This window comes from Bufo gargarizans, unplaced genomic scaffold (genome assembly GCF_014858855.1).
Source record: "Bufo gargarizans isolate SCDJY-AF-19 unplaced genomic scaffold, ASM1485885v1 original_scaffold_1736_pilon, whole genome shotgun sequence".
NCBI lineage: Eukaryota > Metazoa > Chordata > Amphibia > Anura > Bufonidae > Bufo > Bufo gargarizans.
The window spans coordinates 2563-29186 of record NW_025334486.1 but is presented as its reverse complement, the minus strand read 5'-3'; the positions used below and the strand labels follow the sequence as shown (position 1 = coordinate 29186).

Below are 26624 nucleotides of genomic sequence, written 5' to 3'. Positions count from 1 at the left end.
ATGTATAGTGGATGCAGGCAGGTTTCTATACTGAATGCTGCAGAAATAACTGTAGAAAAAATTAAACAAAGATGTGGATGTAGGTACTGAGGTGAATGCAGATTGTGGAGGTTCAGGTGGATGCAGATTGTGGAGGTTCGGGTGGATGCCGAGGTTGGCGGTTCGGGTGGATGCCGAGGTTGGCGGTTCGGGTGGATGCCGAGGTTGGCGGTTCGGGTGGATGCCGAGGTTGGCGGTTCGGGTGGATGCCGAGGTTGGCGGTTCGGGTGGATGCCGAGGTTGACGGTTCGGGTGGATGCCGAGGTTGGCGATTCGGGTGGATGCCGAGGTTGGCGGTTCGGGTGGATGCCGAGGTTGGCGGTTCGGGTGGATGCCGAGGTTGGCGGTTCGGGTGGATGCCGAGGTTGGCGGTTCGGGTGGATGCCGAGGTTGGCGGTTCGGGTGGATGCCGAGGTTGGCGGTTCGGGTGGATGCTGATTGTGGCGGTTCGGGTGGATGCTGATTGTGGCGGTTCGGGTGGATGCTGATTGTGGCGGTTCGGGTGGATGCTGATTGTGGCGGTTCGGGTGGATGCTGATTGTGGCGGTTCGGGTGGGTGCTGATTGTGGCGGTTCGGGTGGATGCTGATTGTGGCGGTTCGGGTGGATGCTGATTGTGGCGGTTCGGGTGGATGCCGAGGTTGGCGGTTCGGGTGGATGCCGAGGTTGGCGGTTCGGGTGGATGCCGAGGTTGGCGGTTCGGGTGGATGCCGAGGTTGACGGTTCGGGTGGATGCCGAGGTTGGCGATTCGGGTGGATGCCGAGGTTGGCGGTTCGGGTGGATGCCGAGGTTGGCGGTTCGGGTGGATGCCGAGGTTGGCGGTTCGGGTGGATGCCGAGGTTGGCGGTTCGGGTGGATGCCGAGGTTGGCGGTTCGGGTGGATGCCGAGGTTGGCGGTTCGGGTGGATGCCGAGGTTGGCGGTTCGGGTGGATGCCGAGGTTGGCGGTTCGGGTGGATGCCGAGGTTGGCGGTTCGGGTGGATGCCGAGGTTGGCGGTTCGGGTGGATGCCGAGGTTGGCGGTTCGGGTGGATGCCGATTGTGGCGGTTCGGGTGGATGCTGATTGTGGCGGTTCGGGTGGGTGCTGATTGTGGCGGTTCGGGTGGATGCTGATTGTGGCGGTTCGGGTGGATGCTGATTGTGGCGGTTCGGGTGGATGCTGATTTGTGGCGGTTCGGGTGGATGCCGAGGTTGGCGGTTCGGGTGGATGCTGATTGTGGCGGTTCGGGTGGATGCTGATTGTGGCGGTTCGGGTGGGTGCTGATTGTGGCGGTTCGGGTGGGTGCTGATTGTGGCGGTTCGGGTGGGTGCTGATTGTGGCGGTTCGGGTGGATGCTGATTGTGGCGGTTCGGGTGGATGCCGAGGTTGGCGGTTCGGGTGGATGCCGATTGTGGCGGTTCGGGTGGATGCTGATTGTGGCGGTTCGGGTGGATGCTGATTGTGGCGGTTCGGGTGGATGCTGATTGTGGCGGTTCGGGTGGATGCTTATTGTGGCGGTTCGGGTGGATGCTTATTGTGGCGGTTCGGGTGGATGCTTATTGTGGCGGTTCGGGTGGATGCTGATTGTGGCGGTTCGGGTGGATGCTGATTGTGGCGGTTCGGGTGGGTGCTCAGGTGGATGCTGAGGTTGAAGTTCAGGTGGATGCTGATTGTAGATTTTACGCAATTGGCAGCCGCAGCATTCTCTGTGTCCCTGTAAACTCCAGCATGATCCCGCCAGATATATGTGGGGTGTGTCAATGTACATGCATAGTGCATAGGGCATGTAACCAGATGTATGTGGGGTGTACACATGTACGGAGGGTGAGTATAGACTGTGGCACAGCTGGCACCATCACCTTGTCTTCTTCAGGCGCAGGCTTTTCATGTCAGCCACATGAAGGGGAGATGTTGACAGGGTAAATGAGTGGAGGCACGGGGTTTGCAGTGGCCCACCCCTCTCTGTGCATCCTAATGAGGCGTCCATTGTAAGATGCTCTTTGTGCAGCCACAGATCCATTCATGCCCTCTCCTCGGGAATGTACAATGGTGCCAGTGTCTGCTCCCTCCAACAGTCAGGGCCTTTCACTACCTTCCTCCTCCTCTCAGCCAGCAGCTCAGGAAGCAGGACACAGGTGCAGAAATACCTCCTGCCTGGCATGGGGCCTTGGCTCCACTTGCCACTTGGGGCCCCTCCACAATGATCACCATCACTTTACCACCTCTTATCCTTCACGATGATCACCATCACTTTACCACCTTTTTTCCTCCACGATGATCACCATCACTTTACCACCTCCTATACTCCACGATGATCACCATAACTTTACCACCCTGTATCCTCCACGATGATCACAATCACTTTACCACCCTGTATCCTCCACGATGAGGACCATCACTTTACCACCCCGTATCCTCCACGATGATCACCATCACTTTACCACCTCCTATCCTCCACGATGATCACCATCACTTTACCACCTCCTATACTCCACGATGATCACCATCACTTTACCACCTCCTATACTCCACGATGATCACCATTATTTTACCACCCCGTATCCTCCACAATGATCACCATCACTTTACCACCCCGTATCCTCCACAATGATCACCATCACTTTACCACCTCCTATCCTCCACGATGATCACCATCACTTTACCACCTCCTATACTCCACGATGATCACCATTATTTTACCACCCCGTATCCTCCACAATGATCACCATCACTTTACCACCTCCTATCCTCCACGATGATCACCATTATTTTACCACCCTGTATCCTCCACGATGAATACTATCACTTTACCACTCTGTATCCTCCACAATGATGACCATCACTTTACCACCCCGTATCCTCCACGATGATCACCATCACTTTACCACCTCCTATCCTCCACGATGATCACCATCACTTTACCACCCTGTATCCTCCACGATGATCACCATCACTTTACCACCCTGTATCCTCCACGATGATCACCATCACTTTACCACCCTGTATCCTCCACGATGATGACCATCACTTTACCACCCCGTATCCTCCACGATGATCACTGTCATATCACCAATGTGGGATACCAGGGATGTGATTGGGGGAGTCAGAGGCTCCAGCTGCCCTCAGCTCTGGCTTCCACAGTCTTGTGATCTCAGCTGCGAACAATGAGCAGCCATTAATCATCGGCGTCCAGTCATTTATCTCCGTGCAATGTCCCCACAAATCACTGCTCGTAACCTCAGACCCTCGCCCTCATCTCTGGATAGATTCTTCTGCCCCAGACAGCGGAGTGCCAACCTGGTGACCATGGCTACGGGGCCTCCTGGGAACGACTCCACATGCTGCACAAGCGGGGGAAATGAGGCCCAAAGAAGATACTGGGAGCAATGTCAGCCTGAGACACCCAGTCAGATTATTCCTGTGTTCTCAGTCAATGACAACAAGCAGAGATCTGATGGCCTCTCTGGCAGCAGACTCCTCTTTTAAAAAAACTCCCTGGACACCTATATAGCATGAACGTTCTTAAGGCAGATTCTACTGTGGCGTGACCGATCTTAAGGCAGAGACCTCCACAGCGTGACCACTCTTAAGGCAGAGACTAATGTGGCATGACCCTGCTGGTAATGGTCAGGGAGTTTTAAAGGGCCAGTGCAGCCTCATCATTGTCTTCATATTCTGTAACTTTCTAGAAGACATTTTGTCCATGACAAATAGAATTTTCAATATCTCTTTTTTCAGTGACTGGAGGTCAGAATAGAGAAATCTGTTCTGCCTCTGATTACTTCTTCACAATTCCGACTATGTGCTACTTGCAGATCAAGCTGTTTCCTTCCACTTGTCAGGGCGGATGATGGGAGTGATACATTGGGATGGCTTCGCAGCTCATCGCTTTCTGGTGTAGATTACACTGCGCTGTGATTCTGGAGGCACATCTCTGCTCTCCATGTAGACAGCTTCTTCTTGTGACATCTCCTAGACCCATAAACTGTCTACAAGATGCTCCAAGACAGAGGAGTCCATCGTGAGGAATCAGAGAACTCTTGCAGACAAGTTGACCACCTCAGATCTTTACCAGTGCCAGCCTTATTACCATTATTGTATTGGGATTCCTGTGGCTTGGGGTGAAGTATTGGAGGTGGAGTCACTGAGCTCCCACCCACGAGGTGCTTCTCCCCTTCATCTTTTCACATTCCCATGAGGAGCAGTCACTAGAAGTCCCAGACTTTTAAGAACTTTGACTGGAACCAGTTTGTGTAGATCTGACCGGCCATCCGGATCTAGGTGTTGCCCCTTCTTGTTTCCGACCCAATCGTGTTCGTTCTCAACTTTTACTTGTAAATTTTAAAGGCTCCCTGTATACGGCCCAGAAGATAATCCCGCTAAACTATCCCCACTGCTGGAGCATTCCCTGTATACAGCCCAGATAATCCCGCTAGCCTACCCCCACTGCAGGAACGTTTCCTGTATATGGCCCGGAAGATAATCCCGCTATCCTATCCCCACTGCAGGAGCGTTTCCTGTATACGGCCCAGATAATTCTGCTAGCCTACCCCCACTGCAGGAACGTTCCCTGTATACGGCCCAGAAGATAATCCCGGTAGCCTAGCCCCACTGCAGGAACGTTCCCTGTATACGGCCCGGAAGATAATCCCACTAGCCTGCCCCCACTGCAGAAACGTTCCCTGTATACGGCCCAGAAGATAATCCCGCTACGTTCCCTGTATACGGCCCGGAAGATAATCCCGCTAGTCTGCCCCCACTGCAGGAACGTTCCCTGTATACGGCCCAGAAGATAATCCCGCTACGTTCCCTGTATACGGCCCGGAAGATAATCCCGCTAGCCTATCCCCACTGCAGAAACATTCCCTGTATACGGCCCGGAAGATAATCCCGCTAGCCTGCCTCACTGCAGGAACGTTCCCTGTATACGGCCTGGAAGATAATCCCGCTAGCCTATCCCCACTGCAGGAACGTTCCCTGTATACGGCCCGGAAGATAATCCCGCTAGCCTGCCCCCACTGCAGAAACGTTCCCTGTATACGGCCCAGAAGATAATCCCGATACGTTCCCTGTATACGGCCCGGAAGATAATCCCGCTAGTCTGCCCCCACTGCAGGAACGTTCCCTGTATACGGCCCAGAAGATAATCCCGCTACGTTCCCTGTATACGGCCCGGAAGATAATCCCGCTAGCCTATCCCCACTGCAGAAACATTCCCTGTATACGGCCCGGAAGATAATCCCGCTAGCCTGCCTCACTGCAGGAACGTTCCCTGTATACGGCCTGGAAGATAATCCCGCTAGCCTATCCCCACTGCAGGAACGTTCCCTGTATACGGCCCGGAAGATAATCCCGCTAGCCTGCCCCCACTGCAGAAACGTTCCCTGTATACGGCCCAGAAGATAATCCCGCTACGTTCCCTGTATACGGCCCGGAAGATAATCCCGCTAGCCTATCCCCACTGCAGGAACGTTCCCTGTATACGGCCCGGAAGATAATCCCGCTAGTCTGCCCCCACTGCAGGAACGTTCCCTGTATACGGCCCAGAAGATAATCCCGCTACGTTCCCTGTATACGGCCCGGAAGATCATCCCGCTAGCCTATCCCCACTGCAGAAACGTTCCCTGTATACGGCCCGGAAGATCATCCCGCTAGCCTATCCCCACTGCAGAAACGTTCCCTGTATACGGCCCGGAAGATAATCCCGCTAGCCTGCCTCACTGCGGGAACGTTCCCTGTATACGGCCCAGAAGATAATCCCGCTAGCCTATCCCCACTGCAGGAACGTTCCCTGTATACGGCCCAGAAGATAATCGCGCTAGCCTCCCCCCACTGCAGAAACGTTCCCTGTATACGGCCCGGAAGATAATCCCGCTAGCCTGCCCCCACTGCAGGAGCGTTTCCTGTATACGGCCCAGAAGATAATCCTGTCAGACTCCCCCCACCGCACGCAGGGTATACGGCCTCAGCTCTAGCGACCTATCTCTGGGTAGGTTTTCACAGTCATTATTTAACTCTGTTTCTTCTATTAACCCATACGTGTCCAGACCCTCCCTTCATTTATGGGCTGCAGAGGAGGGATGTGTCCGGCCGCAGAGGATTTCCAATTGTCCTGTCTGGAGATGAGTGGAGTTGATCCGGGGCTACTCCATAGCGTGAACACAGTGTGACATGGACCGTCCAGATTATCAGATGACCGGACTGCCGGATCGGCTCCCCTCATCTTGTGCCAGCAGGCTGATCCAGCTGTCTGGATTATCACATGCTGTCTTCCAGTCTCCTGGAAATTGCTGTACAGAGCTCTGCTTGCTGTAATTAAATGAAAAGCCGTCATCTTTACATTTAGATGCTGAAGGCTGTCCTGACCTAGTCATGCTCACAGAGCTGAGGGTCTGTTACAATGTAGGCTTGACTGATCTGCCTGGAGGTTTGTGCTGCTGCTGTGTTTAGCTGTCAGACGATTGTCTGCACTGATGCATGGTAACAAACCCTCAGGTCAAATGATTCCCATCTGATGTTATTTGTGCACCAGACCTGGTTCTCTGCACATAACATGGACATTGAGGGTGGTAGTTGCTGTGGTCAGGGAGTAGTACCCCGTCTTCCAGGTCATTCATGGCGACTGTATATCTTGGTTCCTCCATTAGACTGGCCTCGCCTGCAGGGCTTTAGTAACCTCTGCTGGCCACTCCTGGGTACTGCAGGCTTCAGGGGCCAGCTGGGGACACCAGCAGCACTGGGGTCAAACTGGGAACCAGACCTAGAAGTGGGGACCTGGGTCCAGGGCTGAGGGTCATGTTAGCTACACCTCCAAGCGGTGCAGTAGTCTGACAGGTGCAGGTATATCGGTCTCATCTTGTGTCCAACACAACCTAGGGCCCATCTCCTACACCGTAACACAGAGGTCCAGAGATTCAGCGAGCAGTCACCAGCCATAGATATGTTACTGGCCCCAGACCTAAAGCCTCAGCTCATGACCACTACGTGCTGGGTGTTGGGACATTTAGTACATTATAGTAGTGGCTGAAGGGTTTGGACACAAGGACAATCCTCTCCCGATTCTCCAATAACGACTCCGCCTTCAGTACTATACTGGTAACACTGACAGGAGGGCTGCTGTTTCAGGGGTCGGGTGACATAACTAGCCCCATGAGACTTGGACGTGACCTTCTCCACACCTCCTTCTAATGGTTGCTTGTTTTCTGCTGCAGATGACTTCTTCGGTGAAGGTATACTACAGTCAGACCACGCAGACAGACAGCCGGCCTCTCATAGGCTCAGGTCTGAGGAGGAGACGTGTCATGACCAAGGATGGACGCAGCAATGTGCGCATAGATCACATCACCGACAAGAGCTTCCTCTACCTCAAAGACCTGTGGACTACCTTCATTGACATGCAGTGGAGATACAAGCTGCTCTTATTCTCCGCCACCTTTGCAGGAACCTGGTTTATTTTTGGGGTCATCTGGTACTTGGTGGCCTTGGTCCACGGAGATCTGTTGGAATTTAATACTCCCGCTAACCACACGCCTTGTGTCATGCAGGTGCACACACTGACTGGAGCCTTCCTCTTCTCCCTGGAGTCGCAGACCACCATTGGTTATGGTTTTCGGTACATCAGTGAGGAATGCCCCTTGGCCATTGTGCTGCTCATCACTCAGCTGGTTCTCACCACAATCCTAGAGATTTTCATCACTGGAACCTTCTTGGCAAAAATTGCTCGTCCAAAGAAAAGGGCAGAAACCATTAAATTCAGTCAGAACGCTGTGGTGACGCAACAAGAAGGCAAATTATGTCTGATGATCCGAGTGGCCAACATGCGCAGAAGCCTACTGATTGGATGTCAAGTGACTGGAAAGCTTCTCCAGACGCAGGTCACCAAGGAGGGTGATAACGTTCATCTCAATCAGATCAATGTGGACTTCCAGGTGGACACATCCTCTGACAGTCCCTTCCTGATCCTACCGCTCATCTTCTATCATGTGGTGGATGAGTCAAGTCCGCTCCGAGATGTTGCCATCCGCTCTGGAGAAGGAGACTTTGAGCTGGTGGTCATTCTTAGTGGTACAGTGGAGCCCACGAGTGCCACATGCCAGGTGCGCACCTCTTACCTTCCAGAGGAGATCCTGTGGGGTTATGAGTTCAGCCCCATCATTTCGCTATCCTCTAGCGGTAAATATGTGGCTGACTTCAGCCTGTTTGATAACGTCCTTAAAGTATCTCCTCCATGTTGCTTCCATGAGACTGTCCGCTTTGGAGACCCAGAGAAACTCAAGCTGGAAGAATCATTCAGGGATAAATCGGAGAAGGATGGAAGTCCTCTAAGTGTCCGCATCAGTAATGTCTAGAAGATTAGAGGAGCGCTCTTGTCAAGTAGAGACTCATCGCCGTGCATTGCCTTATATTTTAATACCTTCTAGGAACTGATAGATAAACCCACCAAGTGAATGTTTCTGCAGGACCAGACAATGACCAGAACTGGTGCTGGAGTCCAGGAGCAGATCTAGTGTTAAGCAGCAGGTCCACTCTGGGTGGAGGCTCTCCGCTGTCTCTCAATCAGATCCTGCTCCTATACAGGAGAGTGTAGATGTGACGCACCCTCAATCACGTTCTGGTGGAAGTTCAGATCCAGGCAGAGGACCTCTAACACGAGCTAAAGATGGACTCCAGCAGGACCCGGGACACTAGAGAACCTATAGACTTGTAGACAGACAGGACACAGGATCCTGTGTGTTGTACTAACCCGCACTTTATCCATGAATGTACGTGTCCCTGCTGATGGAAGGGACACACCTACAGTTAGGAGAATAAACCTATTAATAGACAACCCCCACCGTATTGGTGACTTCTATAAAGCCGCATGTCTCATCCATGATTCGGAGGGCCTCCTGCAGTGATAAAGCATGATGGGAGTTGTGTGCTGCCGCAGCACAGAATGGGAGGTCCAATAAATCACCAAAAAGAAAACCAGAATCCTGGCCTCTAAAAGATGAGAATAGGAATAGTAGAGGACAAGGGGGGGGGGCAGAGATATTAACCCCGAGCTTCTCCCCTGTGTTCCCCAGCGAGATGCCAGATAACATCCGGGGAGGGGGCAGTGAACAAAGGTCAGCTGCTTCTCGGCACATTAACCCCTTAACGGGTGTTTGTGGCGGCTTTATCGTAAGGCAGCCTAGAATAAGCAGCGCACTGGACTCCCATGCAGCAGGGTTCCTGGCAGGACCGCTAATCCCTTAGATGCCTCAGTCAGAATCTACGGTGTCATGTAAGTGGTTCAGGCATCGGCACCTCTCTGCCTTCATTAGACCCTCGGCTGCCTCTGGTGTCTGTCGGTATAATACACTGTACTACATAAGCAGTACACTGTATTATAGAAACCATCAGAAGGTTGCCTGTTTAAAGGGGTCCTCTCACTTCAGCAAAGGGCATGTATCATGTAGAGAAATATATAACACAAGCCACTTTCAAATGCAGGGGGGGGGGCAAATAAAAAAAATCAAAGTTGAAGCGCTCTGTGTACCATGGAGGAGTGTTGCTAGTGTCTCAAAAGATCTGGGGCCCAAGCCCCCATTGAATGTGGCCCCCGCATTTTACTGTACTTGCCATACAGCAGCACAGACCTCTCACATCCAGGGCCTCGGGGTGATGTCTCCTCTGAAGTAGATCTAATCATCATCTTCTCGGAGTGTGACACACAGACATCTTAGCTTCCTCACTTTACTGTCATCATCATCCCCCAACCTGGAGTCCCCACAGTGTTCTCCTGCTGCTCGCTGTGCCCCCCAAATACTATCCTGAAGAAAAAGGAGCCCCCCCCCCCCTAGTGACAGTGTTCCACCAAGTCCCACCAATTATCAGTAGTAATACTGTGCCCAACAGTGATAATGCTCCCCAAGAGTGCCCCTATTAGTAATACTGCCCCCTACAGTGATGATGCTCCCCAAGAGTGCCCCTATTAGTAATACTGCCCCCTACAGTGATAATGCTCCCCAAGAGTGCCCCTATTAGTAATACTGCCCCCTACAGTGATAATGCTCCCCAAGAGTGCCCCTATTAGTAATACTGCCCCTACAGTGATAATGCTCCCCAAGAGTGCCCCTATTAGTAATACTGCCCCTACAGTGAAAATGATCCCCAAGAGTGCCCCTATTAGTAATACTGCCCCCTACAGTGATGATGCTCCCCAAGAGTGCCCCCTATTAGTAATACTGCCCCCTACAGTGATGATGCTCCCCAAGAGTGCCCCTATTAGTAATACTGCCCCTACAGTGATAATGCTCCCCAAGAGTGCCCCTATTAGTAATACTGCCCCCTACAGTGATAATGCTCCCCAAGAGTGCCCCTATTAGTAATACTGCCCCTACAGTGAAAATGATCCCCAAGAGTGCCCCTATTAGTAATACTGCCCCCTACAGTGATGATGCTCCCCAAGAGTGCCCCCTATTAGTAATACTGCCCCCTACAGTGATGATGCTCCCCAAGAGTGCCCCTATTAGTAATACTGCCCCCCTACAGTGATAATGCTCCCCAAGAGTGCCCCTATTAGTAATACTGCCCCCTACAGTGATAATGCTCCCCAAGAGTGCCCCCATTAGTAATACTGCCCCCTACAGTGATAATGCTCCCCAAGAGTGCCCCTATTAGTAATACTGCCCCTACAGTGAAAATGATCCCCAAGAGTGCCCCTATTAGTAATACTGCCCCCTACAGTGATGATGCTCCCCAAGAGTGCCCCGATTAGTAATACTGCCCCCTACAGTGATAATGCTACCCAAGAGTTCCCCCTATTAGTAATACTGCCCCCTACAGTGAAAATGCTCCCCAAGAGTGCCCCCATTAGTAATACTGCCCCCCTACAGTGATGATGCTCCCCAAGAGTGCCCCGATTAGTAATACTGCCCCCTACAGTGATAATGCTCCCCAAGAGTGCCCCTATTAGTAATACTGCCCCCTACAGTGATAATGCTCCCCAAGAGTGCCCCCATTAGTACTTGTGCCTCCAACAGTGATAATGCTCCTCACGAGTGCCCCAATTAGTAATAGTGCACCCCTACAGTGAAAATGCTCCCCAAGAGTGCCCCCAACAGTGAAAATGCTCCCCAAGAGTGCCCCCAACAGTGAAAATGCTCCCCAAGAGTGCCCCCAACAGTGAAAATGCTCCCCAAGAGTGCCCCCAACAGTGAAAATTCTCCCCAAGAGTGCCCCCAACAGTGAAAATGCTCCCCAAGAGTGCCCCCAACAGTGAAAATGCTCCCCAAGAGTGCCCCCAACAGTGAAAATGCTCCCCAAGAGTGCCCCCAACAGTGAAAATGCTCCACAGGAGTGCCTCCATTTGTAGAAGACCCCATCAGTATAAATAATGCCCTCACAGAGCCCCCAGTAAAAATTAGGCCCCCCTATTGTTCCCCCAGTAGTAATAAAGCTCTACAGGCCCCCATAGTGCTCTTAGTAGAAATAAGGCAGATCTATAAGACCCTCCTATAGAGCCCCCATTAGTAATAATAACTCCTAATGTCCCCACAGTGCCCCCAATATTTATTCTGCCTCTTACTACTATAATGGCCCCTGGAGTGCCCAGTATTTATATCGCCCCCTACTGTTATAATGCTCACCCTGAGGTGCCCCCATTATTTATACTGCCCCTACAATGATAAAGGCCCCTGAAGTACTCCCAGTATTGCCGCTACTGTTATAATGCTCACCCTGAGGTGCCCCCATTATTTATACTGCCCCTACAATGATAAAGGCCCCTGAAGTACTCCCAGTATTGCCGCTACTGTTATAATGCTCGTCTTGAAGTGCCCCCAGTATTTATTCTGCCCCGTTATAATGCTGACCCTAAGGTGTCCCCAGTATTTATATGCCCCCCTCCTGTTATAATGCTCACCTTGAAGTTTCCTAGTATTTATTCTGCCCCCCAGTAGGGGGCATTATTAATACTGGGGGAACTTAAGGGTGAGCATTATAACAGTAGGGGGGCATATAAATACTGGGGCCACTTCAGGGTGAGTCTTATAGCGCCCTCTACTGTTATTATTCTCGCCCTGAAATGCCCCCAATATTTATATCACCCCCACAGTTATAATGCTCACCCTAGTATTTATAATGCCTCCTGCAGCGCCCCCAGTATTTATAATGCCCCCTGCAGCGCCCCCAGTATTTATAATGCCCCTGCGGTGCCCCCCAGTATTTATAATGCCCCCTGCGGTGCCCCAGTATTTATAATGCCCCCTGCGGCCTCCCCCAGTATTTATAATCCCCCCTGCAGCGCCCCCAGTATTTATAATGCCCCCTGCAGCGCCCCCAGTATTTATAATGCCCTCTGCAGCGCCCCCAGTATTATAATGCCCTCTGCAGCGCCCCCAGTATTTATAATGCCCCCTAGAGCTCCCCAGTATTTATAATGCCCCCTGCAGCGCCCCCCAGTATTTATAATGCCCCTCTGCAGCGCCCCCAGTATTTATAATGCCCTCTGCAGCGCCCCCAGTATTTATAATGCCCTCTGCAGCGCCCCCATATTTATAATGCCTCCTGCAGCGCCCCCAGTATTTATATGCCCTGCATGCAGCGCCCCCAGTATTTATAATGCCCTCTGCAGCGCCCCCAGTATTTATAATGCCCCCTGCGGCCTCCCCCAGTATTTATAATGCCCCCTGCAGCCTCCCCAGTATTTATAATGCCCCCTGCGGCCTCCCCCAGTAATTTATAATGCCCCCTGCAGCGCCCCCAGTATTTATAATGCCTCCTGCAGCCTCCCCAGTATTTATAATGCCCTCTGCAGCGCCCCCAGTATTTATAATGCCCCCTGCAGCGCCCCCAGTATTTATAATGCCCCCTGCAGCGCCCCCAGTATTTATAATGCCCCCTGCAGCGCCCCCAGTATTTATAATGCCCCCTGCAGCGCCCCCAGTATTTATAATGCCCCCTGCGGCCTCCCCCAGTATTTATAATGCCCCTGCAGCGCCCCCAGTATTTATAATGCCCCCTGCAGCGCCCCCAGTATTTATAATGCCCCCTGCAGCGCCCCCAGTATTTATAATGCCCCCTAGAGCCTCCCCCAGTATTTATAATGCCCCCTGCAGCGCCCCCAGTATTTATAATGCCCTCTGCAGCGCCCCCAGTATTTATAATGCCCCCTGCAGCGCCCCCAGTATTTATAATGCCCCCTGCAGCGCCCCCAGTATTTATAATGCCTCCTGCAGCGCCCCCAGTATTTATAATGCCTCCTGCAGCGCCCCCAGTATTTATAATGCCTCCTGCAGCGCCCCCAGTATTTATAATGCTTCCTGCAGCGCCCCCAGTATTTATAATGCCCCCTGCAGCGCCCCCCAGTATTTATAATGCCCCCTGCAGCGCCCCCAGTATTTATAATGCCCCTGCAGCACCCCCAGTATTTATAATGCCCTCTGCAGCGCCCCCAGTATTTATAATGCCTCCTGCAGCGCCCCCAGTATTTATAATGCCCCCTGCAGCGCCCCCAGTATTTATAATGCCCTCTGCAGCGCCCCCAGTATTTATAATGCCCTCTGCAGCGCCCCCAGTATTTATAATGCCCCCTGCAGCGCCCCCAGTATTTATAATGCCCCCTGCAGCGCCCCCAGTATTTATAATGCCCCCTGCAGCGCCCCAGTATTTAATGCCCCCTGCAGCGCCCCCAGTATTTATAATGCCCCCTGCGGCCTCCCCAGTATTTATAATGCCCCCTGCAGCGCCCCCAGTATTTATAATGCCCCTGCAGCACCCCAGTATTTATAATGCCCCCTGCAGCGTCCCCAGTATTTATAATGCCCCCTGCAGCGCCCCCAGTATTTATAATGCCCCCTGCAGCGCCCCCAGTATTTATAATGCCCCCTGCAGCGCCCCAGTATTTATAATGCCCCCTGCAGCGCCCCAGTATTTATAATGCCCCTGCAGCGCCCCCAGTATTTATAATGCCCCCTGCAGCGCCCCCAGTATTATAATGCCCCTGCAGCGCCCCCAGTATTATAATGCCCCTGCAGCGCCCCCAGTATTTATAATGCCCCCTGCAGCGCCCCCAGTATTTATAATGCCCCCTGCAGCGCCCCCAGTATTTATAATGCCCCCTGCAGCGCCCCCAGTATTTATAATGCCCCCTGCAGCGCCCCCAGTATTTATAATGCCCCTCTGCAGCGCCCCCAGTATTATAATGCCCTCTGCAGCGCCCCCAGTATTTATAATGCCCCCTGCAGCGCCCCCAGTATTTATAATGCCTCCTGCAGCGCCCCCAGTATTTATAATGCCTCCTGCAGCTCCCCAGTATTTATAATGCCCCCTGCAGCGCCTCCAGTATTTATAATGCCCCCTGCAGCGCCCCCAGTATTTATAATGCCCCCTGCAGCGCCCCCAGTATTTATAATGCCCCCTGCAGCGCCCCCAGTATTTATAATGCCTCCTGCAGCGCCCCCAGTATTTATAATGCCCCCTAGCAGCGCCCCCAGTATTTATAATGCCCCCTGCAGCGCCCCCAGTATTTATAATGCCCCCTGCAGCGCCCCCAGTATTTATAATGCCCTCTGCAGCGCCCCCAGTATTTATAATGCCCCCTGCAGCGCCCCCAGTATTTATAATGCCCCCTGCAGCGCCTCCAGTATTTATAATGCCCCCTGCAGCCTCCCCCAGTATTTATAATGCCTCCTGCAGCTGCCCCCAGTATTTATAATGCCCCCTGCAGCGCCCCCAGTATTTATAATGCCCCCCTGCAGCGCCCCCAGTATTTATAATGCCCCCTGCAGCGCCCCCAGTATTTATAATGCCCCCTGCAGCGCCCGCAGTATTTATAATGCCCCCAGCAGTGCCCCAGTATTTATAATGCCCCCTGCAGCGCCCCCAGTATTTATAATGCCCTCTGCAGCGCCCCCAGTATTATAATGCCTCCTGCAGCGCCCCAGTATTTATAACTGCCCCCTGCAGCCTCCCCAGTATTTATAATGCCCCCTGCAGCGCCCCAGTATTTATAATGCCCCCTGCAGCGCCCCCAGTATTTATAATGCCCCCTGCAGCGCCCCCAGTATTTATAATGCCCCCTGCAGCGCCCCAGTATTTATAATGCCCCCTAGAGCCTCCCCAGTATTTATAATGCCTCCTGCAGCGCCCCCAGTATTTATAATGCCTCTGCAGCGTCCCCAGTATTTATAATGCCCTCTGCAGCGCCCCCAGTATTTATAATGCCCCCTGCAGCGCCCCCAGTATTTATAATGCCCCCTGCAGCGCCCCCAGTATTTATAATGCCCCCTGCAGCGCCCCCAGTATTTATAATGCCCCCTGCAGCGCCCCCAGTATTTATAATGCCTCCTGCAGCGTCCCCAGTATTTATAATGCCTCCTGCAGCGCCCCCAGTATTTATAATGCCTCCTGCAGCGCCCCCAGTATTTATAATGCCTCTGCAGCGTCCCCAGTATTTATAATGCCCTCTGCAGCGCCCCCAGTATTTATAATGCCCCCTGCAGCGCCCGCAGTATTTATAATGCCCCCTGCAGCGTCCCCAGTATTTATAATGCCCCCTGCAGCGCCCCAAGTATTATAATGCCCCCTGCAGCGCCCCCAGTATTTATAATGCCCCCTGCAGCCTCCCCCAGTATTTATAATGCCTCCTGGCAGCGCCCCCAGTATTTATAATGCTTCCTGCAGCACCCCCAGTATTTATAATGCCCTCGGCAGCGCCCCCAGTATTTATAATGCCCCCTGCAGCGCCCCCAGTATTTATAATGCCTCCTGCAGCGCCCCCAGTATTTATAATGCCTCCTGCAGCGCCCCCAGTATTTATAATGCCCTCTGCAGCGCCCCCAGTATTTATATGCCCCCTGCGGCCTCCCCAGTATTTATAATGCCTCCTGCAGCGCCCCCCAGTATTTATAATGCCTCCTGCAGCGCCCCCAGTATTTATAATGCCTCCTGCAGCGCCCCCAGTATTTATAATGCCTCCTGCAGCGCCCCCAGTATTTATAATGCCCCCTGCAGCGCCCCCAGTATTTATAATGCCCCCTGCAGCGCCCCCAGTATTTATAATGCCCCCTAGAGCCTCCCCCATATTATGCCCTGCGGCCTCCCCCAGTATTATAATGCCCCCTGCAGCGCCCCCAGTATTTATAATGCCCCCTGCAGCCTCCCCAGTATTTATAATGCCTCCTGCAGCGCCCCCAGTATTTATAATGCCTCCTGCAGCGCCCCCAGTATTTATAATGCCTCCTGCAGCGCCCCCAGTATTTATAATGCCTCCTGCAGCCCCCCAGTATTTATAATGCCTCCTGCAGCGCCCCCAGTATTTATAATGCCCCCTGCAGCGCCCCCAGTATTTATAATGCCTCCTGCGGCCTCCCCAGTATTTATAATGCCCTCTGCAGCGCCCCCAGTATTTATAATGCCTCCTGCAGCGCCTCCAGTATTTATAATGCCCCCTGCAGCCTCCCCCAGTATTTATAATGCCCCCTGCAGCGCCCCCAGTATTTATAATGCCCCCTGCAGCGCCCCCAGTATTTATAATGCCCCCTGCAGCCTCCCCCAGTATTTATAATGCCCCCTGCAGCGCCCCCAGTATTTATAATGCCCCCTGCAGCCTCCCCCAGTATTTATAATGCCCCCTGCAGCGCCCCCAGTATTTATAATGCCCTCTGCAGCCTCCCCCAGTATTTATAATGCCCCCTGCAGCCTCCCCCAGTATTTATAATGCCCTCTGCAGCGCCCCCAGTATTTATAATGCCCCCTGCAGCCGCCCCCAGTATTTATAATGCCCCCTGCAGCGCCCCCAGTATTTATAATGCCCCTGCAGCGCCCCCAGTATTTATAATGCCCCCTGCAGCGCCCCCAGTATTTATAATGCCCCCTGCAGCGCCCCCAGTATTATAATGCCCCCTGCAGCGCCCCTAGTATTTATAATGCCCTCTGCAGCGCACCCCAGTATTTATAATGCCCCCTGCAGCGCCCCCAGTATTTATAATGCCCCCTGCAGCGCCCCTAGTATTTATAATGCCCTCTGCAGCGCCCCCAGTATTATAATGCACCCTGCAGCGCCCCCAGTATTTTATAATGCCCCCTGCAGCGCCCCCAGTATTTATAATGCCCCCTGCAGCGCCCCCAGTATTTATAATGCCCCTAGAGCCTCCCCCAGTATTTATAATGCCCTCTGCAGCGCCCCCAGTATTTATAATGCCCCTGCGGAGCCCCCAGTATTTATAATGCCTTGCAGCCTCCCCCAGTATTTATAATGCCCCTGCGCGCCCCCAGTATTTATAATGCCTCCTGCAGCGCCCCCAGTATTTATAATGCCCTCTGCAGCGCCCCCAGTATTATAATGCCTCTGCAGCGCCCCCAGTATTTATAATGCCTCTGCAGCCTCCCCAGTATTTATAATGCCCCCTGCCCCCCCAGTATTTTAATGCCCCTGCAGTGCCCCCAGTATTTATAATGCCCCCTGCAGCGCCCCCAGTATTTATAATGCCCCCTGCAGCGCCTCCAGTATTTATATGCCCCTGCAGCGCCCCCAGTATTTATAATGCCCTCTGCAGCGCCCCCAGTATTTATAATGCCCTCTGCAGCGCCCCAGTATTTATATGCCCCCTGCAGCGCCTCCAGTATTTATATTGCCCCCTGCAGCGCCCCCAGTATTTATAATGCCCACTGCAGCGCCCCCAGTATTTATAATGCCCCTGCGGAGCCCCCCAGTATTTATAATGCCCCCTGCAGCGCCCCCCCAGTATTTATAATGCCCCCTGCAGCGCCCCAGTATTTATAATGCCCCCTGCAGCGCCCCCAGTATTTATAATGCCCCCTGCAGCGCCCCCAGTATTTATAATGCCCCCCTGCAGCGCCCCAGTATTTATAATGCCCCCTGCAGCGCCCCCAGTAGTTATAATGCCTCCTGCGGCCTCCCCCAGTATTTATAATGCCTCCTGCAGCGCCCCCAGTAGTTATAATGCCCCCTGCAGCGCCCCCCGTATTTATAATGCCCCCTGCAGCGCCCCCAGTAGTTATAATGCCCCCTGCAGCGCCCCCAGTAGTTTATATGCCTCCTGCGGCCTCCCCCGTAGTTATAATGCCTCCTGCAGCGCCTCCAGTATTTATAATGCCCCCTGCAGCGCCCCCAGTATTTATAATGCCCCCTGCAGCCTCCCCCAGTAGTTATAATGCCCCCTGCGGCCTCCCCCAGTATGTATAATGCTCCTGCAGCGCCCCCATTAGTTATAATCCTCCTGCAGCGCCCCCAGTATTTATAATGCCCCTGCAGCGCCCCCAGTATTTATAATGCCCCCTGCAGCGCCCCCAGTATTTATAATGCCCCCTGCACGCCCCCCAGTATTTATAATGCCGCCCTGCATCGCCCCCAGTATTTATAATGCCCTCTGCAAGCGGAGGGGGGGGGGGGGGTTATAATGCCCCCTGCAGCGCCCCCAGTATTTTATAATGCCTCCTGCGGCGCCCCCAGTATTTATAATGCCTCCTGCAGCGCCCCCAGTATTGTATAATGCCCCCTGCAGCGCCCCCATATTTATAATGCCCCCTGCAGCGCCCCCAGTATTTTAATGCCCCCTGCGCCTCCCCAGTATTTATAATGCCCCCTGCAAGCGCCCCCAGTAGTTATAATGCCCCCTGCAGCGCCCCCAGTATTTATAATGCCCCTGCGGCGCCCCCAGTATTTATAATGCCCCCTGCAGCGCCCCAGTATTTATAATGCCGCCCTGCGGCGCCCCCAGTATTTATAATGCCCTCCTGCAGCGCCCCAGTATTTATAATGCCCCCTGCAGCGCCCCCGTATTTATAATGCCCCCTGCAGCCCCCCATATTTATAATGCCCCCTGCAGCGCCCCCAGTATTTATAATGCCTCCTGCAGCGCCCCCAGTATTTATAATGCCCCCTGCAGCGCCCCAGTATTTATAATGCCCCCTGCAGCGCCCCAGTATTTATAAATGCCAGCCCTGCAGCGCCCCCAGTATTAATAATGCCCCTGCAGCGCCCCCAGTATTTATAATGCCCCCTAGCAGCCGCCCCAGTATTTATAATGCCCCACTGCAGGGCGCCCCAGTATTTAAATGCCCTAGGCTCCCCAAGTATTTAGAATGCCCCCTGCAGCCTCCCAGTATTTATAATGCCCCTGCAGCGCCCCAGTTTATAATGCCCCCTGCAGCCCCAGTATTATAATGCCCCCTGCAGCTCCCCCAGTATTTATAATGCCCCTGCAGCGCCCCCAGTATTTATAATGCCTCCTGCAGCGCCCCAGTATTTATAATGCCCCTGCAGCGCCCCCAGTATTTATAATGCCCCTGCAGCCTCCCCAGTATTTATAATGCCCTGCAGCGCCCCAGTATTTATAATGCCCCTGCAGCGCCCCCAGTATTTATAATGCCCCCTGCAGCGCCCCAGTATTTATAATGCCTCTGCAGCGCCCCCAGTATTTATAATGCCCCCTGCAGCGCCCCCAGTATTTATAATGCCTCTGCAGCGCCCCCAGTATTTATAATGCTCTGCAGCGCCCCCAGTATTTATAATGCCCCTGCAGCGCCCCCAGTATTTATAATGCCCCTGCAGCGCCCCCAGTATTTATAATGCCCCTGCAGCCCCCAGTATTTATAATGCCCTCTGCAGCGCCCCCAGTATTTATAATGCCCCCTGCAGCCCCCCAGTATTTATAATGCCCCTGCAGCCTCCCCCAGTATTTATAATGCCCCCTGCAGGCCTCCCCCAGTATTTATAATGCCCCCTGCAGCGCCCCCAGTATTTATAATGCCCCCTGCAGCGCCCCCAGTATTTATAATGCCTCCTGCAGCGCCCCCAGTATTTATAATGCCTCCTGCAGCGCCCCCAGTATTTATAATGCCCCCTGCAGCCGCCCCCAGTATTTATAATGCCCCTGCAGCCATCCCCCAGTATTATAATGCCCCCTGCAGCCTCCCCAGTATTTATAATGCCCCCTGCAGCCTCCCCCAGTATTTATAATGCCCCCTGCAGCGCCCCAGTATTTATAATGCCTCCTGCAGCGCCCCCAGTATTAATAATGCCCCCTGCAGCGCCCCCAGTATTTATAATGCCCCCTGCAGCCGCCCCAGTATTTATAATGCCCCTGCAGCCGCCCTCCAGTATTTATAATGCCCCCTGCAGCGCCTCCAGTATTTATAATGCCCCCTGCAGCCTCCCCCAGTATTTATAATGCCTCCTGCAGTGCCCCCAGTATTTATATGCCCCCTGCAGCGCCCCCAGTATTTATAATGCACCCTGCAGCGCCCCCAGTATTTATAATGCCTCCTGCAGCGCCCCCAGTATTTATAATGCCCCCTGCAGCGCCCCCAGTATTTATAATGCCCCCTGCAGCGCCCCCAGTATTTATAATGCCTCCTGCAGCGCCCCCAGTATTTATAATGCCCCCTGCAGCGCCCCCAGTATTTATAATGCCCCCTGCAGCGCCCCCAGTATTTATAATGCCCCCTGCAGCGCCCCCAGTATTTATAATGCCTCCTGCAGCGCCCCCAGTATTTATAATGCCCCCTGCAGCCTCCCCCAGTATTTATAATGCCTCCTGCAGTGCCCCCAGTATTTATAATGCCCCCTGCAGCGCCCCCAGTATTTATAATGCAACCCTGCAGCGCCCCCAGTATTTATAATGCCCCCTGCAGCCTCCCCAGTATTTATAATGCCCCTGCAGCGCCCCCAGTATTTATAATGCCCTCTGCAGCGCCCCAAGTATTTATAATGCCCTCTGCAGCCGCCCCCAGTATTTATAATGCCCCCTGCAGTGCCCCCAGTATTTATAATGCCCCCTGCAGCGCCCCCAGTATTTATAATGCCCCCCTGCAGCGCCCCCAGTATTTATAATGCCTCCTGCAGCGCCCCCAGTATTTATAATGCCCCCTGCAGCGCCCCCAGTATTTATAATGCCCCCTGCAGCCTCCCCAGTATTTATAATGCCTCCTGCAGCGCCCCCAGTATTTATAATGCCCCCTGCAGCGCCCCCAGTATTTATAATGCCTCCTGAAGCGCCCCCAGTATTTATAATGCCTCCTGCAGCGCCCCCAGTATTTATAATGCCCCCTGCGGTGCCCCAGTATTTATAATGCCCCCTGCAGGCCTCCCCCAGTATTTATAATGCCCCCTGCAGCCTCCCCCAGTATTTATAATGCCCCCTGCAGCGCCCCCAGTATTTATAATGCCCTCTGCAGCGCCCCCAGTATTTATAATGCCTCCTGCAGCGCCCCCAGTATTTATAATGCCCCCTGCAGCCTCCCCAGTATTTATAATGCCTCCTGCAGCGCCCCCAGTATTTATAATGCCTCCTGCAGCGCCCCCAGTATTTATAATGCCTCCTGTGGCCTCCCCCAGTATTTATAATGCCCCCTGCGGCGCCCCCAGTATTTATAATGCCCCCTGCGGCGCCCCCAGTATTTATAATGCCCCCTGCGGCGCCCCCAGTATTTATAATGCCTCCTGCGGCGCCCCCAGTATTTATAATGCCTCCTGCGGCCTCCCCCAGTATTTATAATGCCCTCTGCAGCGGAGGGGGGGGGGGGTTGGTTATAATGCCCCCTGCGGCCTCCCCCAGTTTGGATCGCGGCACATCCAGGAAGAAGGAGACGCCCATTGACGAACCCTGGCGTCTCCTCCCTGTTTTGATGCTCAGGATTTACATACTAAGCGCGAGAACTTTAGGCGGGCGGGGCGTAGGGGCGATGTTTAAACAAAAAACCTGGGTGACAGCATTGGGGGGGGGGGTACCCCCCAAGTACAGGTATTTATCCTATAAGTAAAACAGATCAAAGGTCCTCTTTAAATAACCACAACTCCCAGCATTGCTCTGCCTCTCCTCATGTACAGACCTCACCACAGCTTCTTCCCCGCCGTCCTTTCCTGCACTGGTGACATCATCACAGGTCCTCAACCACTGCCTTCAGCACTGATCACATGACTGTGATGTCATCACAGGTCCTTCAGCTCAGCCAGTGCATTAGATTCAATTGTATTGCTATCCTGAGGACTTACAGTTGTAGCTGTCTGGCAGGCAGGACATCAGGGGCCCAGGCCTGGAATGTTTTACCCTAGCACTGCCCCTGATGCCATGTAATACAGTCTGTATGTAACATAAAGTGGTTTCACCTACCGTTCAGTGCCATCCCTGGTGTAAGGTAGAACTGGCCCAGTCTCATGGCAACCAATCAGATTCCTCCTTTCATTTCTCACAGCTCCTTTGGAACATGAAAGGAGGCATCTGATTGGCTGCTGTGGGCGACTCGGGTAGTTCTACTTTACATGGGGAGATTTATCAGACAAAGTGATGTACGCAGCTCTCATTCACCTGCCCCCACCCATAATACAATCTTCAGAACACCGATCCCAAACCTGAATTTCTGTGAAGAATTCCGGGTACCACATTCAGTTTTTTATCACGAGCTTGCAAAACGCATTGCACCCGCTCGATAAAAACTGAATAACGGAACGCAATTGCATACCTACTGGCGCGGCTTTGCTGCAACGCATCCAGACAGGCTCGTGTGAAAGAGGCCTTACCTCAGCGGCGGGCCTGACATACGTTTATTAAAGGTGCAGCCACCACACATTTCAGTGGTGGCCAGTACAATGCGGCCTGACCCCTGTTGTAATGCACTGTGATTGTCCATATTGGTTACAACCACCTATCATCCATCAGTGGTGGTTGTGCTAGCCCATGCACACTCCCACGGTCCCCGCCCCCAGAGAGGCTGGCCCTTTTTCCTACAGTGTGCAAGCATGACCACCACTGATGGATTGCAGGGTGGTCGCAACCATGGCAATGAGCAGTGTGTAATGTGATCAAAGGATGCAACATGGAGAATCCCAACACATTAGTAAGTGCCCGGTATTAATATCCAACACATGGGAGAGGACCCCTTTAAGTCCCCTTCTGGGACTAGTAAATGGTTAGTTATAAAATTAAAAATCTTGTAAATAAATTTTAGTGGAAAAAATTTGGTATTGACACGTCTAACGACCCGCGCTACGGAATTACTACGTAATTTATCCCATAGGGTGAAAGCCGTGAAATAAAAGCCAACAACAAGTGCAATGTGCCGCAAATAATACCAGTGAGAAGCGGTGTCCGGAGTCACCCAGCACGGTACGCGTATCGCAATAGAGACTACAACAAGCCCTCACACTACTACATGGATGTCAAACTAAATGAAAGGGTATCCAGCGATTAATGGAAAAGATGACCGAGATCACGACGCTCTCCATAACCAGCCTTGGACCTCTCACAAGGGTCCGAGACCCCCCCCCCCCATGCATTACTCTGCTAGTAGTATATCAAGCTCGCAGGGGGGGCGTCCGTGCTCTTCCTATCACAGCTCAGGAGGCAGTAAAGCATGAAACGGAGCATGTGCGGCCATCTCCGGGAGCTGGACAGACATAGACAGGTGCTTTTATTGAGTCACTTAGTGGCGGTGCAATTACAAAAGGATTCAGATCCAGGGACTGGTGTGGAAATGAGAATATTTTTGAAGGAAAGGGGAGGAGGGTAGAAGGGCTTAGATACAGCCTGTGGTCCAGATGGTGTTCACCCACGAGTACTGAGGGAACTGAGCTCAGTAATGAATAAACCATTGTATCTCCTCTTAGACTCTCTGTTAACGTCGCAGGACCGGATGCTGGCTGATGGGGTACTAATATTTAAGAAAGGCAAAAAGATGGAACCAAGGAACTACTGACCGGTAAGTCTGACTGTGATATGTTATTTTTTTTTAAGGTCCGCAAAAACGGGGTCCGTAGGTCCGTGACCTTTTTTTCGTCCGTGGGTCTTCCTTGATTTTTGGAGGATCCACGGACATGAAAAAAGTCATTTTGGTGTCCGCCTGGCCGGGCAGAGCCAAACAGATCCGTCCTGAATTACAATGCAAGTCAATAGGGACGGATCCGTTTGACGTTGACACAATATGGTGCAATTGCAAACAGATCCGTCCCCCATTGACCTTCAATGTAAAGTCAGGAGTCCCATTTATATCATCAAATCAGAGTTTTCTCTAATCTGATGGTATATTTTAACTTTAAGCGTCCCCATCACCATGGGAACGCCTCTATGTTAGAATATACCATCGGATTTGAGATACATCGTGAAAACTCATATCTGACAGTATATTCTAACACAGAGGCGTTCCCATGGTGATGGGGACGCTTCTAGTTAGAATATACTACGAACTGTGTACATGACTGCCCCCTGCTGCCTGGCAGCACCCGATCTCTTAAAGGGGGTTGTGATCCACACAATTAACCCCTCAGGTGCCGCACCTGAAGGGGTTAATTGTGCGTATCATATCCTCCTGTAAGAGATCAGGGGCTGCCAGGCAGCAGGGGGCAGACCCCCCCCCTCCCTCCCCAGTTTGAATATCATTGGTGGCCAGTGCGGCGCCCCCCTCCCTCTACTGTATTTATATCATTGTGGCACAGTGTGCGGCCTCCCCTCTATAATCCCCCCCCCCCCCCCGATCAGTGGTGGCAGCGGAGAGTTCCGATCAGAGTCCCAGTTTAATCGCTGGGGCTCCGATTGGTAACCATGGCACCAGGGGCTCCGATTGGTAACCATGGCAACCAGGATGCTACTGCAGTCCTGGTTGCCATGGTTACTTAGCAATATTAGAAGCATCATACTTACCTGCTGCGCTGTCTGTGACCGGTCGGGAGCTCCTCCTACTGGTGACAGATCATTAAGCAATGCACCGCACAGACCTGTCACTTACCAGTAGGAGGAGCTCCCGGCCGGTCACAGACAGCGCAGCAGGTAAGTATGATGCTTCTATTTATTGCGGCACCTGAGGGGTTAATTGTACGGATCACAGCCCCCTGTAAGAGATCGGGTGCTGCCAGGCAGCAGGGGGCAGTCATGTACACAGTTCGTAGTATATTCTAACTAGAAGCGTCCCCATCACCATGGGAACGCCTCTGTGTTAGAATATACTGCCGGCGGTCGGCTCCCATCGCACCTGGCGCCGGCGGTGTCAGACTCCTTCACAGAAATGATAATGCTGCTACGCATTAAATAAGCGGTGCAGGGTAATTACGGCTATGGTGTCTCTTCAATGGGACGGCTCCTTCACTTGTAACATGAGCAGTCCCATTAAAGTGAATCTACCCTGAGACCCCCTCAGCGGCTCCATACTTCTTCCCCTCACTTGTGGGGGGTGGTGCTTATGCTTCTGTTTCCTGTCAGGTGATCAGAGAGTAACAGACAGTCAGGTATATAACGCAAATGCTTTATATAAAAGAAAGGATCAAAGGAAAAATTTCAAAGGGTATTGATCCTAGAGGTGGACATATAAAACACCTCAAAAAGAGTTAGTCGTTAATTTATATTGTGCAATCAGTAAAACATGGTACGAACGTCTATGCAAAAATATAAATTATACACTAACTTAAAATATAATCAATAGAGAAACTCTATAATAGGCAGTGCCCTAAATTCGCCACTCGATGGCTCTAACACCAGCTTTTCTTATTACTTCTCATACATAAGAATGTAATACTACGTCTCGACCACAATTATGAGATAAAAAACTCAATAGTGATGAGGACAGATACGAACCCTTGCTCTGCTCAAACTGATCAATCTAGGATATCGGATAGTATTGCTACACAACTTATAAATTATCAGGCCAGAGATTGACTATGCAATTTGAATAGTCCAATCAGAGTTTCTCCGATATCAATATTAGATCTTTTATTCAGTAATATGCATCTTTACTGAATAGTGATAATATTGATGTAGCACTTTTAACATTACACATCCGCACTAAAGCAGCGCGTTAATGAATATCAAGCCAAATAATTCAATCAGTACTACACAAAATAAAGTTACACGTTAACCGAGAATACAGAGTCTAAGGGAAGTCAGCATTAAAGTACTTTCTGCTCAGTGGTATTTTTCTCCTTGGCGCTCTCCTTTATTTTTCCTCTTTCTACCTCCCTCTCTCTTGTGCGTGGTTTATTATCCAAAAACGTATCAGTTAGATACCACTTCCTAGCTTGGACTTTTCCAATCATTGTTGGTTAGGCGTGTACATATAATAATGAATATGATGTCACTATTACCCAGAATGCATTTCTGCTGTTGGTGTAATGTTACTTATTCGTACCTAGGTGGCTCTATTACATGAGCTGATAGCATCATACTAGTAAGAGTTAAATGTCCAGGTCTGATTTCATCTTACATTCCATACACATAACCTATGGAATCCTAAATCAGAGTCTAAAAGGATTAAATTTGACACATGTACCAATTAAAGCATAGACTATAAAGGTACCAGTTTAGTTTCCCAAACTGTAAAATTTATGGTATTGATAAGACTATAATAGACCTTGCACTCTCACAGACGTGTGTCTCCTCTATCACTTTAACGGGTGATTGATTGTTAGTTAAAATAACACCGCCTTCCCTGGACGGAGACTCCTTAACAAAGCCTATACTTATTCTTCTCATCATATTTTAGGAGTACATGCCTTCCTAGGGAGAAATATATATAATAAAAGATGCATTTACGTCCTTTATAATATTTAACAATACAAAACAATATATATTTCCTATTGATTATCTTGTACAAAAAAAACCCCTAAGGTTCATTATCTGTGCCTACAGACACC

General features: G+C 51.9%; 1 protein-coding gene across 2 annotated transcripts in view; it reads left to right on the top strand.

Moving 5' to 3' along the window:
• The window catches only part of KCNJ10 (potassium inwardly rectifying channel subfamily J member 10), a 43380-nt gene extending 34540 nt beyond the window's left edge, over positions 1-8840 (top strand). For both annotated transcript variants that reach the window (XM_044274405.1, XM_044274403.1), the window contains exon 2: positions 7231-8840. In XM_044274405.1, the coding sequence (XP_044130340.1) occupies positions 7231-8367 (1137 nt within the window). In that variant the 3' untranslated portion in view covers positions 8368-8840. The remainder of the gene's footprint in view (positions 1-7230) is intronic.
• The last annotated feature ends 17784 nt before the right edge of the window (positions 8841-26624 follow it).